This window comes from Gymnodraco acuticeps, unplaced genomic scaffold, assembly GCF_902827175.1.
Source record: "Gymnodraco acuticeps unplaced genomic scaffold, fGymAcu1.1, whole genome shotgun sequence".
In the NCBI taxonomy this organism is placed as follows: domain Eukaryota; kingdom Metazoa; phylum Chordata; class Actinopteri; order Perciformes; family Bathydraconidae; genus Gymnodraco; species Gymnodraco acuticeps.
This window is the reverse complement of record NW_022990023.1, coordinates 2,462,187-2,478,987: the sequence shown is the minus strand read 5'-3', so window position 1 is coordinate 2,478,987 and position 16,801 is coordinate 2,462,187. Positions and strand designations below refer to the sequence as shown.

Sequence of the window (16,801 nt, the reverse complement as noted above, 5' to 3'; positions counted from 1 at the left end):
ACACATACCTCCTTAGATGAACGTAGTTCCGTGCCAAGCGGCGAAAAGCTTCCCGGCACCATTCAGCGCGTTGCTCCTGTCGCCTTCCTGTGCAGCAGATGAGCAAACGAGTTGTAGCCGTCCTCCTCTCGGCGTCAGGAGGCTGCTAACAGCTGAGCAGCCGGCGTGTTGTTTTCCTCCTCTCGGCGTCCGGTAGAAGGTGAGCAGCCGCTCTCAGCGTTCGATAAACGCAACGAAAAAATGTCTTCTTGTGTTACTCCAAAAAAGGCTAGTTTTTGACTATTTTACTCCAAAAAAGGCTAGTTTTTGACTATATGTAGAGGCTAAGCCAACGCTTTAAGCCTCTGAGGATCCGCTTGGTGGGTGTAATTGACGCACACCTTGTTTGCTGCCGAATTAAATGTCAGAACCAACGTTTCCAGTTCGAAATAGTCCATTTATTTCCCTTTTTTACTGGTTTCTTTGTTTAATTCACCACACGATATTTATGGTTTACACAATACCTTTTGCTTTGTTTTTAATCCTCTGTTTGTGTGCTCTCCGTGTGTGGTCAAAAACTGTATGGGCTTTCCGGCGGAACCTCTCACCAACACACATAGGTTCCTACCTTTATACCCACATGTAATTGGCTCCTACATGTATTAAGAGCCATTTTTTGGGAGGGATTGGACCAAATGTAATTGGATAGAGAAAAAGTGGTAAACTTATCACATGCATCAATATGGCCTGAAATTTACAAAATTCTGAGACAGACCTGGCTGTCAGTGAGGTCCTTGTTTTCTGTGAAAAATATTGTTTCTACCTTCAGCAGGAAATTGAGTTTGTAAATCCTGGAATGTGTATGCTAAATACACTGCTTCAGATTGAATAGAGTGCTCCTTGTGTCATTTAAAAGGTTTCAACTTTGCAAGCTTGTAAAAGCTGAAAGGCAGCAGCAGACCTTTGCAAAGCTATCTTTTACTGCCGTTGGGTGTTTTTATTTTGCTATAAAAGTTTGAGTCCAAAGGTGTGTTTCAGTGGGTTATTATCAACATTTTGTCTGACAAAAATACTATTTTTTATTAACTAATTTGCTGAACTCTCAAATTAAATGTTCATCAATCTTTTCTATTCTTTGTTTGTGATGTAAATTAGCCAAATGTATTGAATGGGGATTTATAAATTCCTCCCACTAATTACAGTTCAAGCAGTTCATATAGTATTTTTTAGCAAATGGAGTTCCTACGTAACTGGGAATGTTGAATAAGGGCTCCTTGGTGTAGGTCTGCCTGTGTCATGTTCCAGTGATCGCAGACAAACAAGAACCTGGTGCAAACAGCTTACAAAAACAGAAAGAATGAGACCACCCCAATTGGTTCCTTGCCAACAGATAAGGACACACGGCAGAGATGATGAATGAGTGACCAGGACATGTAAACGATTTGCAGAGAGCTGGCATGTGAATGTTTGACAAAGGACCAAAAGCCACAAAAAAGAGGAGCTACCTCAGGAGGAACCATCGTACCGAGCCTTTTCTGAAACATTTTGGTTTCTGGATTTTAGTTTCCTTTAGGCCTACTACCTAAACTGCAGTCATGCCAGGTGAGGAAAAGTTGTCGTACCATGAAGCCATTGAGAGGGCGAGCAGCTCTTTGTACCGCTTCCCTCTGCTCCCAGTCAGAGGAATTCCTCTCATGAACCATATCGCCAACAGCTGGGACACTATCTGGGCTTTCCGTCCTGACCCCTCAGACATCCTCATCGCCACCTACCCCAAAGCAGGTAGGCCACTCCAATTCTATAAAGAAATCAGTTTTGATCAGGGTCATTTCTTTGTGTCATGTATTTCTTTTGAAAGTTTTGTGCTGTGATTATAAAGCGTTGTTATGAATAAAACTACACAACACTATGGCTATATGGATGTTAAATATTGCTCCTTCTTAACAAACTATGCAAAACACCCATTGCCATCATAATGATCAATTTTAATATATATTAGTAAAATACTCATGAGTAACTTCACTTTGATACTTTTGTACTTTTGACCGTTTCTCACAGAGTAGTTTTGCTACTTTGACCAAAGTAAATAATACTTCTATCAGCTAACTAAACAGGTATTTAAGGAAAAGTACATAAACTAGTAAGCTGGTATTTGACCCCAAACTTTAATACAAGGAAAGTATCTTTGTATAAATCAGAGTTCATTTGTGTTCCTGGCACATTAGGGACCACATGGACCCAGGAAATCGTTGACCTGCTTCTTCACAACGGAGATGCTGATGCCTGTAAACGAGCCCCAACACCGGCACGCAGCCCTTTCCTTGAGATTGTCTCCCCGCCACCAATCCCATCAGGTGTGAATTCATGTGGTTATGTTACTTTACAATTGAATTAAGTCCATCTTCAAGAGCACTTTGTTCCAGCAGCTAACGCTAAACTGCATTTATGACTTCCAAATACATCCTCAAACTAGGTCCTTCTGTGCCATGTTACCAATCAATTCCAGGAGAAATGTCACCTTAACCCATACAAATCTTTCTTGCCCCAATGGTAGGCTACTGTAGTCAAAAACCTGCTTTATCTATGATTTAGCAACGTTCATTCATGCTAAGAGTGGGACTCACTCTCACAAACATAAGCATACAATTGAATAAAATAAAATCTTGTTCCCTGACCTTATGTTGAAGGAATTGATCTTATGAAGAACATGGATCCTCCAAGAATCATCAAGACACATCTGCCTTTTCAGTTGTTGCCTCCTGCATTTTGGGAAAACAAGTGCAAGGTAAGACTGTCAGACTATAAGTGCAAAGTCCTCCAGTGAATTTAATCGTCTTACATGGGACCATAAAGGTTGATATAAAGCATGACAATTGGGCAATTGGGTGAGAGGTGAACAATACAATGCCATACAACTCTCCTTAGGTCACCTGATTTTCTGCATTGTTGTTGCTAATCCCTTTTTAAATGTCCCTGCTGATTGTGTTCAAAGACGATCTACGTGGCACGCAATGCCAAAGACAACATAGTGAGCTACTACCACTTTGACTGTATGAATAAGACCCAGCCTGAGCCAGGACCCTGGGAGGGATACATATCCAAGTTCATGAGGGGAGAGTGTAAGTGTCACGATCTGTCTTTATGGTGTTTTGTCTTGTCTTGTTTCATGTTTTATGTTGAAAGGTCTTCACTTCCTGTCTTGCCTGTTTCTGTCTGCGTTGTGTCTTGTTTAAATCTGTCTGTGGTTCCCGGTCGTTAGTTTCCCTGGTGTGTCTAATTTACCCGATTGTGTTCACCTGGTGTCCCTGTGTTTTCTCCTCCCTCCTCACCTGTGTCTTGTTTCTGTGATTAGTCTTGTGTGTATTTAAGTTCTGGTTTTTCTGTCTGTCTTTGTCGGTTCGTCTTGTGTCATGACTAGTTCGTCGGTGAGTGTTCTGTTTTGTCTTTGTTTAGCACCTAGCCTTGAAATAAAGGAATTCTCACTTTAATCTGCATTTGGGTCCTACCTGCTTCACACACCGTGACAGTACGAACCGACCACAAAATGGACCCAGCAGATGATCCATGGGAGGTTGAATTACGGCATTTAACCTTCTATCTGGCTTGCTGCTTCGATTGGTGGAAGGGAGCGTCCAGTGTTCGGCAGAAGAGGGCCGCTCTGGTAGAGGCGCTCCGGTTGGCAGCAGAGAAACCATGTTTTGTTGAGTTTTTACCTGACTGGATTTTGGACTTCCTTCAAGCATGTGATTCCCGGCCTGCTAGCCCCAGGCATGCTAGCTCCCTGTCTCCCAATTCCCAACCTGGCACCATACGCCTTGGTGGGTTCCGCCTGAAGTCAACCCGTGCTTCTGCCCCAGTTTCTGCTCCTGTCCAGGAGTCGTATTCCGGAACTCGTCAGGCTTATGGAGGTCCACGGAGTATTCAGGAGGCTGCTAAGAGGAGTCGTCGCAAGGCCAGGCTAGCAGCCCGAGCCCCAGCAGCCATGGTTCCGGCTCCAGTACAGGACCCAGCAGCCATGGTTCCGTGCTCCAGTACCATCCCACATAGCCATGGTACCGTGCTCCAGTACCACCCCACACAGCCATGGATCCGTGTTCCGGTTCCTTGCCCAGCAGCCATGGTTCCGGCTCCAGTGCCGGCCCCAGCAGCCATGTTTCCGGCTCCAAAACCGGCCCACACAGCCATGATCCAGGCTTCAGCTCCGGACCTTACAGCCATGTTTCCGGCTCCAGAACTGGATCTTACAACCGTGGTCCCTGCACCAAAGCTGGCCCATACAGCCATGGTTCCGGCCCCAGTTCGAGCCATGATTCTGGCTCAAGTACCGGGCCCAGCAGCCGTGGTTCCGGCCCCAGTTCCAGCCATGGTTCCGGCTCAAGTACCGGCTCCAGCAGTCATGGTCCCGACTCCAGCACCTCGTCTCCTGCTGGCTCCCCAGCCGACGCCAGCTCCCCGAGTCTTGTCGGCGTACCGGCCGACTCCAGCACCTCGTCTCCTGCTGGCTCCCCAGCCGATGCCAGCTCCCCGAGTCTTGTCGGCGTACCGGCCGACTCCAGCACCTCGTCTCCTGCTGGCTCCCCAGACGACGCCAGCTCCCCGTGTCCTGTCGGCGTACCGACCGACACAAGTTCCCTCTCAAGTTCCTACCCGAGTCCCCTCTCAAGTTCCTACCCGAGTCCCCTCTCGAGTTCCTACCCGAGTCCCCTCCCCTCTCCAGTCTCCTCTCGAGTTCCCTCTCGAGTTCCCTCCTTTAGTCCCTCCTCTAGTCCCTCCTTTAGTCCCCTCTCTAGTCCCTTCTTTAGTTCCCTCCTCTAGTTCCCCTCGCGAGTCCCCTCTCGAGTTCCCTTCTCTAGTTCCTCCTCTAGTCCCTCCTCTAGTCTCTCCTCGAGTCCCCTCTCTAGTTACCCTCTCGAGTCCCCTCTCGAAGTTCCCCCTTGGTTCCCCTCTCGAGTCTCCTCTCGAGTCTCCTCTCGAGTCCCCTCTCGAGTCACGTCTCAAGTCCCTACCCAATGTCCTGGTCCGTTGGAGGTTCCGCTGGGGGTCCTGCCAACTCCATGTCCTGTCCCGTTGGAGGCCCCGTCGACTACTCCTCTGCCGGGGGTCCTACCAATCGTATGTCTGTCCCGTTGGAGGTCCCGCCGTCTACTCTCCTGCCGGGGATCCTGCCAGCTCCTTGTCCTGTCTCGTTGGAGGTCCCGCCGACTACTCTCCTGCCGGGGGTCCTGCCAACCCTTTGTCCTGTCTCGTTGGAGGTCCCGCTGTCTACTCTCCTGCCGGGGGTCCTGCCAACCCTTTGTCCTGTGCCGTTGGAGGCCCCGCCGACTACTCTCCTGCCGGGGGTCCTGCCAACCCTTTGTCCTGTGCCATTGGAGGCCCCGCCGACTACTCTCCTGCCGGGGGTCCTGCCAACCCTTTGTCCTGTGCCATTGGAGGCCCCGCCGACTACTCTCCTGCCGGGGGTCCTACCAACCCCTTGTCCTGTTCCGTTGGAGGCCCCGCCATCCTCTGTCTCGCCGGGGGTCCTGCCAATCCCGTGTCCTGGTCCTCTTCCGTGGGGGAACCTGCCGAGGCCTGTCCCACCAGCTCCGGTTCCTGTCCGGCCGACACCGGGTCCTGCCCGGCCTCCGGCGCTGGCCCGTCAGCGCCTTCCTGCCCGGCCTCCGGAGCTCTCTGGTCTTCGCCCTCGAGCCCGGCCCCCTGAGAGCCTCGGTCTTCGCCCGCGATCCCGGCCCCCTGACTCTTCCTGCCGCTGCCCTCGTCCTCGAGCCCGGCCCCCTGACTCTTCCTGCCGCTGCCCTCGTCCTCGAGCCCGGCCCCCTGACTCTTCCTGCCGCTGCCTTCGCCCTCATGCTCGGCCGCCTGAGTCCCCCACCTTAGACTCTGCCTTGCCCCCGGGCCGTCCGCCCGAATCCCCCTTTTTGAACTCTGCCTTGCCCCCGGGCCGTCCGCCCGAGATCCCTTCCTGGTCCTCTGCTGTGCGGTCAGCTCAGTCCCGTCCTCCTGACCCCCTCCACCCACCCTGGTGGCCTAGTGATATGAAACAATTGTTCTTCAATCCATGACGCCCTGTGAGAAACGTGGTATGATGACACCGAGACTTGTCACCTCCGGTTTAATCCAAGTGGTTAAACTTCCTAGATTATTTGTTAGCATCTCTCTTTTTGATTTGGGGCCAACAAGTAGGACTTCAGTTTTGTCCTCATTCAATTTAAGAAAGTTATCGTTCATCCATTTGTTTATTGCAGTTGGTAATGGAGTTTATGGCTGTCACATCATTTGGTTCAGCGGATATGTACAATTGTGTATCATCCGCATAGCTGTGGAAATCTATACCATATTCTCTGATGTCGCCGAGCGGTAACATATAGAAAGAAAAGAGTAATGGACCTAAACAGCTCCCTTGTGCAACCCCGTAGCGGCTTTCATGTTTCTCTGATGTATGGCCTCCTAGACTAATGTAGAACATCCTTCCTCTGATATATGTTTCGATCCAGTTCAACACGCAACCAGAGAAACCAATAAGCTTTTCAAGTCGATTTATTAGGATGTTGTGATCAATAGTATCGAAAGCTGCACTGAGATCTAATAGGATAAGGATGGAGATTTTATTTGCATCAGAGTTGAGTCTGATGTCACCAATTACCTTTGTGAGTGCAGTTTCCGTACTGTGGTATTTTCTGAAACCTGACTGAAATACTTCTAAGATGTTGTTTTCTTTAAGAAAGGAATTGATTTGGACTGAGACAATTCTTTCCAATATTTTACTGATAAATGGTAGATTTGATATTGGTCTGTGGTTTGCTACTGTGTTGTTATCCAATTTAGGTTTCTTTAATAGAGGCTTTACAACAGCTGTTTTAAAGGCATCAGGGAAGATGCCAGTTTTAAGGGATGTGTTTATAAGGTCCAGGACTGGAGATGCTATCAAACACTCGCTTAAAGAGTTTTGTGGGGATAGGATCAATGTCTGAGGTTGTGGAGTTTGCTTCTGAGACAGTTTTACACAGTTCGCTTAGTGTGATCCATGTAAAGTTACATTACATACTCTACTGAGATCGGTTTCATCTCCACCTCCACTAGTATTGATACTAGCTCTGATTGAAGTTATTTTGTTCTCAAAAAACAGAGCAAATTCCTCACATTTAGCTGTTCAGGAGGGTGGGGGGGGGGGGCAGAGACAGTGTTTAGCAGCTGATCGATAGTGGAGAAAAGGACTGGAATTTCCGGCATTTTCTGTGATAATATTGGAAAAATAATCTTTCCTTGCTAGTCTGATGGTTCTGTTATATGCAGTTAAAGCATATTTGTAGATATCACAGCAGATAGTGGTTTTTGTTTTCCTCCATTTTCTCTCTGCTGCACGACATTTCCTTTTTTCTTCCTCGACAACATTATAGTTCAACCAGGGGGAGGCTTTGCTTGTCGATTTCTTTTTAGTGGGGCAACAGAATTTAATACAGATGATAGTGCATCATTGAGATGTTCTACCATTTCATTCAGAGAGCTGTCGTGACTGTGTGGTTCATAGAGTCTGATGAGATCGGTGAACTTTGATTCAGCTTTGTCGTTAAGGAGCCTTTTTTGAACTATGACTTCTTTTTTTTGTTTTAGTAAGGGTTATTTCAGCATCAAAGAATATACAGTGATGGTCAGAGAGAGGTAGCTCAGTTATTGAGATATTATTGATGTTTAGTCCAGTTGTTATCACTAAGTCTAATGTATTACCATGTCGGTGAGTTGCATTTATTATATGCTGTGTTAGATCAAAGCTATCTAGTAGATTTGCAAGCTCTATAGCTTTGGAGTCCGCTTTTTTATTTATATGAATATTCAGGTGACCTTATCGTAACTGGTGACACATAATGAGATCAATTCAGAGAACTCTTGTATAAATAATGGTGAGTGTCTAGGTGGACGGTATATTGTGACAATTATGGTTGATTCAGTTTTTAGTTCAATGGCTAGATATTCCATCGACATGAACTCACCTAGTTATGTTATTCTGAACAAAAATGTTGAGCAAAAAATGGCTGCAACCCCTCCTCCTCTTCGGTTCTTTCTGGGCAATTGATAAAAGCTATAGTTTGGTGGACAGGTCTCTATCATTATTGATGTAGCTGTGTCGTTATTAAGCCATGTCTCCACTAAGCAGATGCAATCCAAGTTATTTTCTTTAATCAGGTCATTAACTAAAAAGATTTTATTATTCAGAGATCTGACATTTAGGAGGGCTAATTTTATTTGTTGGACTTCTATGTCATGAGAGGAGATCTGCTTTGGCTGGACTTTGATAACTTTGAGGTTAACGGCACGTGCAGGCCTATTAGATGGTGCATAGTTTTTACCATGCCATTGACTGGTTAAGATTACTGGTATGTTGGAGATGGCATGGCATCTGTACTATCGTTGTTTTTCTTCGGGCAGTGAGTCCACTGAGATTGCACTGAGTTCAAGATGTTGTTTCGTGCAAGTCAGTGGGTTGCTTGTGTCCATGCAAGAGGTTGTGTCATTCGATTTAGATGGAGCAGAGATTGGGGCTTGATTCTGTCCACTTAAGGAGGTCAAGAGCATGTGACTGATGTTTGCTGTTAGTAGTGGAGAACCTCTATAATTTGGGTGAAGTCCATCAGATGCAAAGCGGTCCCCACAATTCCAGAACATATTGAAATTGTCAATGAATCTGTTTGTGTGAGTGACAGACAGATGCCAGCCAGGTGTTGAAAGACAGGAGTCGACTGAATGCCTCTTTTCCTCTACGATAGCAAGCAATTGGTCCACTGATGGATACATCCTGATGTTCGGTTAGTGTATTCAGTAGCTTGATGAAATGTTTTTTAAGTGTCTCAGTGCCAGTTTTTTTGTGCAAAAAAAAAGTGTGGATGACAATCTTGGTGCGGTTTGGTTTATCTTTGAGGATTTCTGGTATCACTGATGACAGGTCCTCGACAGATGTGTTGCTCACACAGATATGATCTGCTTGTGCAAGTTTCACATGCTTTGTCATGGCATCTCCAATCAAGATAATATCCGTCTGTGGTGTTGTCCTTGCATTCCCCACGTCACTTTTTAGGCCGCCTCCTCCTTTATCAGTGTTGTTTGGGTCAGCGCCATATATATATATATATATCAACCCAGTCTCATGGCATTTCGTGTTCACCAACACGATTTTTAATCTATTGATTCGTGTTCACCAACACGATTTTTAATCTATTGATTCGTGTTCACCAACACGATTTTTAATCTATTGATTCGTGTTCACCAACACGATTTTCCCCTTTTTTTCGTGTTGCCCAGCACGATTTTAAAAGCAATGTATTTCTACTGGTAATGACGCTCATGGAAGCAAGGCATTCGTTTGTGTCGGCTGCCCTTAAAGGCAATGTGAGCGTCCATTCTCATTGGATAACGGAGAATAGTACACCCGGAAGTAAGTATTCCCCTTACTGTTGATTGATTTTACAGTGATATCTGCACTACTCATCGACTAAAAAAACACCAGATTATCCTTGTTAATTACACAACATTGATTGGTTTAAATTGTGTGCAATGCTTTTGTATTTTTCCCCTTCGATTCGGAGAAACAAATATTTTTTCGGAGTAAAGGATGGCAGAAGACACTACACTACCCAGAATCCCCAGCTATCGTTTAGGACTACACCATGTGCTCTGTTTGACAAACCCCATTTTTTTTCCCACCATTCATTCCAATGGCTGGCGTCTATGTCACGTGATCTTCAAATTTCTCCCTGCAGAAAAAAAACATGGCCGAACTTCGTTTTATTCTCGGTGAAAAATGCCTATTTTAAAGTTAGTTTGGCCATTAAAATGCGTTTTGATGTCATTTGATGCGAGAAATATGAGTTGTTATTTCAGATTATGTGTGCAGTGGATGTACATGATCTTTAGTTTGCTAGTTATTACGAAGATTACTTCAGGAAATTGCGTCCATAGAACGTTTTCATTGTTACCAAGGTGGTTGCTAGGGACGCTGCTATAGATATTATTTTTATTATTATTACTATTACATTGCATTTAGCTGACGCTTTTATCCAAAGCGACTTACAATAAGTACATTCGACCAGGAAGACACAACCTTGAAGAAAACAGAATCATATAAGTACATCAGGTTTCATAGAGCCAAACATTTCAAGTGCTACTCAACTGGCTTTAGATAAGCCAGTCCTTTATTAGTATATAAGTGCTTTGGTAATAGTTCTATCGCTCGAAGTGGAGTCGAAAGAGATGAGTTTTCATTCTGCGCCGGAAGATGTGCAAGCTATCTGCTGTCCTGATGTCAATGGGGAGCTCATTCCACCATCTTGGAGCCAGGATAGCAAACCCACGTGTTTTTGCCGATGGGAACTTAGGTCCCCCTCGCAGCGAGGGCGCAGCGAGTCGTTTGGCTGATGCAGAGCGTAGTGCACGCGCTGGGGTGTACGGTTTAACCATGTCCCGGATGTACGAAGGGCCAGATCCATTCGCAGCATGGTAAGCAAGTACCAGTATTTCTGTTATGTTGTGTAACTGTTTAATGGTGTTATCTTTATTGCTACCCCCTTCCCCGTCAATGTATAGTGTTGGTCCACAGCGCAAACATATTAGTTTAACAAAATCCGCATCTAAAGATAGCCTACGTTATTTTCCCCCGTGCAATTCCAGTCTCACATCTCACAGCACATCGTCATTAACAAATACCGGAAACAGACCGAAAACATTTTTATTTTTTTTAATAATACTTTATTCCGAGTGTGCTTGCTTTTCTCTTTGAAAAGTCATCACATAACGGCATTGTAATACACGGTTCGGCTGCATTAAATATTACATATCTGCCGTAGTTCTGTATTTATAGAGCCCTGATGAGAAGACTTCTAGACAAACATGAGGAACTGAAAACGTGACGTGGATCATAAATATATCAGCCATTAAACAACATCTTACATTTATTTTCACACAATACGTCTCCTTGCAGTATCAACACTTATTCGGCTGACTTTTATATTTGATTCAATTGGTAGATAGGCTGTATTTACACCATAAAGGTGCACAGCTGATATAAAGGTACACCTAGTGGTTAAAGCATGTTATTGAATTTCATTATATTTATTATTAGATATTAATAGGATCCCTATAAAGCAGTGGCGAGCAGTCAGGGCCCTCTAGGCCCTCTGTGAGGGCCTAAGATATTCTAAAAAATAATATTTGAAAACATTAAAAAAAAAACATTTAAAAAAATATATTTTTACAAATATTTTTTTCTTGTTACATTTTTTGTTTTACCAAAATAACTTGATTTAATTGTATTTAAAATAACATTTCCAAATAAATAAATCCTTCGAATCTGCCTGTTCAGTTTCTGTTGGAATGTGAAGGGTTAAATGCCGTCTCTGCGAGTTATGTGAAGACGGGAGAGCTTGTTGGTCCCTCTGTAGATTCACAGAGGGCCAGCTATAGTAACTCAATGAGAGAGTAATGTCAAGAGACAGTACAATTGACCAATCATATCTTCCCTTTAAATGGGCGGGCTTTATTTTCGCGGATTTTATGACAAGTTCCGCCCGCTGTGAGGTCTATGCAAGTGGTGCAGTGACGCGTCCTAAAACCCGGGAGTAAGCTGCGTTCGGATTCCCTCGACAGAGAGCAATGGGATTTCTCCATAGGATTTTGGAAAATAGCTTGAAATAAGGTCTGTGGGAAACAAACCTGTTAGATAAATGCACGTTTTGTTCAGCCGGATAATATCCACATGTCTACCCTACTTTTATTATTATCTAATCGATAGATTTATGATCGATAGATTTATGATTAGCATAAGTTTGTTCATGATGGCTCAGGGGGGGTCAGAGGGCCTAGGTATAAAAGTCACGGCTCGCCACTGCTATAAAGTATATTAATTACTCGTTATTCTCTACTAATAGTTAATTAAAGACTGTATATAATGACTATTTTGCACATCCCTTTCAAGATTTTCTAAGGTTTATTGACATATCATATAGGCCCACACAACTATGGTGTAGTTATGCATTGAATGAAAAACTTGGGTCGCAGGTTCCTCAATAGTGCATTACAAGACATCTATCAATATTTGTGCATACCTCCAGCAATGTTAACTATGTTGAAGCACTTATTTTAACTGATATTATACATAATGTATTATACTCTTATAAGATGTATGTAGATATTTCATCTCCGGCCTTGTCAGGTATTGAACAATCAATAAATAAAGAACACAGAATTGTTAAATATAAAACACAGAATTTGTGTGATTATACTAAATGATTTACAAATAAACACCACTGCATATTTACAACTGTTACACATGCTGATGTAACGCAAATGTTCCAACTTGGGATCAATAAAGTATATCTTATCTTAAGCTGATCGATGGCTACTGCCATATTTGCAAAATTTGCCTCTGAACCTTTGTTATGAACTTGGTTACACAAGGATAAGGACTCAAATGCATGACCCGGGAGCCAAAGGTAAAGTACAATTAAGATACTTTATTTGCACAAAAAAGGTAACAAAAGAAGATCACTCTTAAGAGATGACAAAAAAGGTTTGAGCAAGGCAAAACAGAAAATCACTCACAACGTGAGGAACTAAACTTATAATAAGTTTCAGGAGCCAACATAGGCTTTGAATCAAAACGAGCTGAAGAGCATAGCTCTGTCATGGGGACAGGACAGGACAAGACGAACTGACACTGAACGCTGGGAGACTGGGGAATTTAAACACTCAACAACAAGACACAGGTGAACACAATCAGGGGCGGGGCTGATACTGATGAGGGCGGGAGAACACATGAGGAAAGGGAGTCAAGGGACCTGAAATGAGACGTGACAAAAACAAAACATGAAGTGAAAAACAATACAAAATAAACATGAAACATGATTGACTAGCACTTTTGACGGTGCACAACAACCTTGACAAGTGCATGTTTCAGGCTTCTCAATTAATGTAATGTTATCAATTAACAACAGGGGTCACAAACATAAGACCAGCTGTTAAATAAAGCTCTTCTGACCTTAGCTGGCATGTGTGTATATATATTAATGCTGCCCATTATGGGCACAAGCCATTTTCACCCATTTATTAATTATATGTTTTAAATTTGAGTGTTTCCTACCCCCTAAACCTCCAGGGATGTACACAGTTTAATACTGGCAACTTCTTATTATGGGAAATACGAAAACGTCTTTTAAAACTACAACTCCCAGTAGAGACGTGCCATAGATAGAGAACATGTTGCGAAACAGAATAGCCAGCATGTGTAGTTCTGGGGACGGGGTGGGGGAGGGGGGGGACGCGGTGAACCCATTCAAATCCAGTTTTGGACAGTCTGCTGTGGTTCCATCCCATTTCAAGTGCTGTTCGAGGCTAGGCGTAACCCTCGGAGCACACTCTCCAATCACAGAGCTTGAGGACTATCACGGGGTTTGTCAAACAGAGCACATGGTGTAGTCCAAACGATAGCTGGGGATTCTGGGTAGTGTATTGTCTTCTGCCATCCTTTACTCCGAAAAGATATTTGTTTCTCCGAATCGAAGGGAAAAATACAAAAGCATTGCACACAATTTAAACCAATCAATGTTGTGTAATTAACAAGGATAATCTGGTGTTTTTTAGTCGATGAGTAGTGCAAATATCACTGTAAAATCAATCGACAGTAAGGGGAATACTTACTTCCGGGTGTACAATTCTCCGTTATCCAATGAGAATGGACGCTCACATTGCCTTTAAGGGCAGCCGACACAAACGAATGCCGTGCTTCCATGAGCGTCCATAGAAGCATATGGACATCCCGGAAAGCTGAAAATGGACGCTAAGGGCCCCTCCCTTGCGTTGAAAATGGACGCTAAGGCCCCCCCCCTTGCGTTGGAAAAAGCCGACACAGGGGACTTGACATAACGTCAACATAGGCCGACCTGGGAGTGAGGATGTGTTGCAAGAGGAGATACACCCCTATATTAAAGTGCATTTAGCGGTGATTGCACGTTTTGTTTGTTTCTGAACCATTCTTTTAGTTGACCTTTAAAACTGTTCAAAGTGGGACAATCCCGTATCTCAGTTGGGAGGCTATTCCACAATGAGCTGCCCTTAATTGATTGAACATTTTGACCGAAAGTGGTCCGTCTACGGTGGACCTCACAGTCTCCTCTGGTTTCTGACCTAGTGCAGCGTCCAGTGTGTTTTTTGTGGATGAATTCCCCTAAGGGGGGGGGGGGGGGGGGGCCAGTCCATGTAAACATTTATAAAAAAACACGTACTTTTAAAAGACTTAAAATTGTCAAAACTCAAGAAATTGTGTTTTTCAAGGATGGTACAGTGGTGGTATGAAGTTGACTTTCTGTCAAACACCTTGATAGCTCTCTTGTACAGCTGTTCTATTGGTTTCAGGTTTGTGGCACAAGCAAACGACCAGTATGTCAAACAGTATTCAATGTGGGATAGAGTCATGCAGTGGAGGTATGACTTTGCAGCATTGACAGTTAAGAAAGGTCTAATTTGTTTAAAATGTTGCAAGTTGAATTTAATGGTATTGGATACTTTCATCCTGTGTTAGGAGCAGTGTGCTGCCATTTTGAAAGGCGCCCGGGGAGCAGTGTAGGGAACGGTGCCTTGCTCAGGGACACCTCGGTAGCACTTGGTCTTGCCGGGACTTGAACTGGTGACCTACCAAGCCAAGTCCCTATCGACTTCGCCACCACCGCCAATATGTTTCTTAAAAGTCAAGTTCGAGTCCATTATGACTCCAAGATACTTGAGGTGTGGGACTAGTTCTATTTCTGCTCTGTTTAAAAACACATTGGATCCTTCGATTTTGACTGGTCGTTTACTGAACATCATGCATACTGTTTTTGTATTTAACTGTAAGCAAATGTCTGTGTGCATTGCTTTTATGTAGGCAGTGGGGCCTTTTGAAAATCTGTGCTTGGAGGCCCATTGTTAATCAGTTAATAGAACAACCTGGCAACCCAAAAGTCAATGACTTATGATTGATATACAGATGTACAGCAAAAAACACCTTACCTTTTACTGGCCTGTTACCATGAACAGTGATTGATGCATTTTGTCTCTGCAGTGGCGTGGGGCTCGTGGTACGACCATGTGAAAGGTTACTGGAAGGAGAGAGAGAAGAGGAACATCCTGTACCTCTTCTATGAGGACATGAAAGAGGTACAGAGAACATAATGGACTCTATAATACAAAGCATGATGTACAAACTCTTACCATCACGTTTGCTCTCCCAGAATCCTCGGCGTGAGGTGGAGCGCATCATGAAGTACCTGGACCTGTCGCTCTCGGATGAGGTCATCAGCCGGATTGTGGAGCTTACTTCTTTTGAGATAATGAAGGAGAACCCCATGGCCAACTACTCCTGCATCCCAACGCATGTTTTTGATAACTCCGTCTCCCCCTTCATGAGAAAAGGTGCCTCAATCAATCCAAAACCATATATTGATCATAATAATAATAATAATAATAATAATAAAGGTATGAGCAAGTCTGAACATGTAACACCTTTGAAGCTCCAGGTTTAAAAAGTGAAAGAGTGATCTGCATTGAGGGAATAATATATCATTTACACCTCTTCTCACGTCTGTTAACACACAGCGAGAAGGGCTGACAAAATACCACAAATATCTTATAATAATAAAATTGTTTAAGCTGCCAATATTATTTAAAAAGAAAACACTACTCTTTTAATATTTTGTGTAATATTCTGTTCTCCCTGCACTTTCCTTAGCTGTGTACAACACAGCAGCACCCCCTAGAGCATTATTCACTTTTTTATTTAATAAACAATGACCACTGGTGAACAAAACTGGATTTATTATCTTTAGACTGGATATTAAAATGAGATTATTTTAGTTATTGTTTTTTTTTTTCATGTATTATAGTCATTTTTAAAGTTTTGTCTTTGGGGATTGTTAGTGTGGGACATTTCCTCTGTTTTCTAATACTTGTTACACTAAACAACCAATTAACATAGTCGATAAGGAAAGTTGCAGCACTTCTGTTCAACAATAAACGCCATTTGAGCGAATCATTTAAGAACTTGCACCATAGATTATTGCTTATTTCCACAAACTGTATATTGATCTTCATATCTAACACTTTTTTTCTTCTCTTCTGCGTTTTCAGGTCAAGTGGGGGATTGGAGAAACCATTTCACACCCGAGCAATCAAAGATGTTTGCCGAAGATTATGACAAGAAGATGAAGGACGTCAATATACCATTTAGGAGCCTCATCTAAAGGATGTTGGGTTTTATACCAAACTAATGCCGCCTTATAAACCAAAGAATGAAGTACTGATTCAGGGAAGACAGAAAGACTGTCAGAAAATTTGACAGGAGCTCAAAACCAAACCAGCAGAGTAAAAATAAATAAGTTTCAGCTCAGGTGTTAATTGCTAGTGTTTAGATTAAGAGGAAAACCATTCAAAAGTATGTTTAAAGAATCAATAAAAATGTGCTCCATGATACAAGGACTTGAGTTTTTAATCATCACTTTATTGCAGCTTATCACGTAAACAATATATAAGACCAAAAGTGTTGTGACTGAGTGGACATGCCCATTTTATGACATGACACCTCCAACAGTCTGTTTGCATGGAGCCCGTAGAGAGCACTTGCAGCTGGAGGCATGTGCTTTTTCTGCCCATATGAAGCCATTTTGCAACCCTACACCACACTGTACAAAGCCCAGCCAGAGAAGGGAGGCTGCACGAGACACGAGCAACAAAGACTAGAATAAAAGTAATGAGCTGGAAAGTCAATCTTATGAAAATGGACAGAGGACACAAAAACACAACAGCT

The 16,801-nt window shown here is 43.6% G+C and overlaps 1 protein-coding gene across 3 annotated transcripts; it reads left to right on the top strand.

The window, feature by feature from the left end:
- On the top strand, positions 1-16,756 carry sult1st6 (sulfotransferase family 1, cytosolic sulfotransferase 6). Of its 3 annotated transcripts, none has more exons than XM_034214668.1 (8): positions 1-199; positions 1,543-1,761; positions 2,205-2,333; positions 2,667-2,764; positions 2,972-3,098; positions 15,062-15,156; positions 15,231-15,411; positions 16,126-16,756. In XM_034214668.1, the coding sequence occupies exons 2-8, from the start codon at positions 1,575-1,577 to the stop codon at positions 16,236-16,238; spliced, it is 930 nt and encodes a 309-aa protein (XP_034070559.1). In that variant the 5' UTR covers positions 1-199; positions 1,543-1,574; the 3' UTR covers positions 16,239-16,756. The 3 variants fall into 3 exon arrangements, with proteins under 3 accessions (XP_034070559.1, XP_034070557.1, XP_034070558.1); XM_034214666.1 differs by having other exon boundaries at positions 1,370-1,761; XM_034214667.1 differs by lacking the exon at positions 1-199 and having other exon boundaries at positions 546-1,761.
- The last annotated feature ends 45 nt before the right edge of the window (positions 16,757-16,801 follow it).

Bases quoted from the DNA above. Each gene is read 5' to 3' on its own strand.
- sult1st6 (XM_034214668.1), top strand. From the start codon at position 1,575: ATGCCAGGTGAGGAAAAGTTGTCGTACCATGAAGCCATTGAGAGGGCG. The intron at 2,334-2,666 runs GTGTGAATTCAT...CTTATGTTGAAG, and splicing joins CCCGCCACCAATCCCATCAG to GAATTGATCTTATGAAGAAC. The intron at 3,099-15,061 runs GTAAGTGTCACG...TTGTCTCTGCAG, and splicing joins CAAGTTCATGAGGGGAGAGT to TGGCGTGGGGCTCGTGGTAC.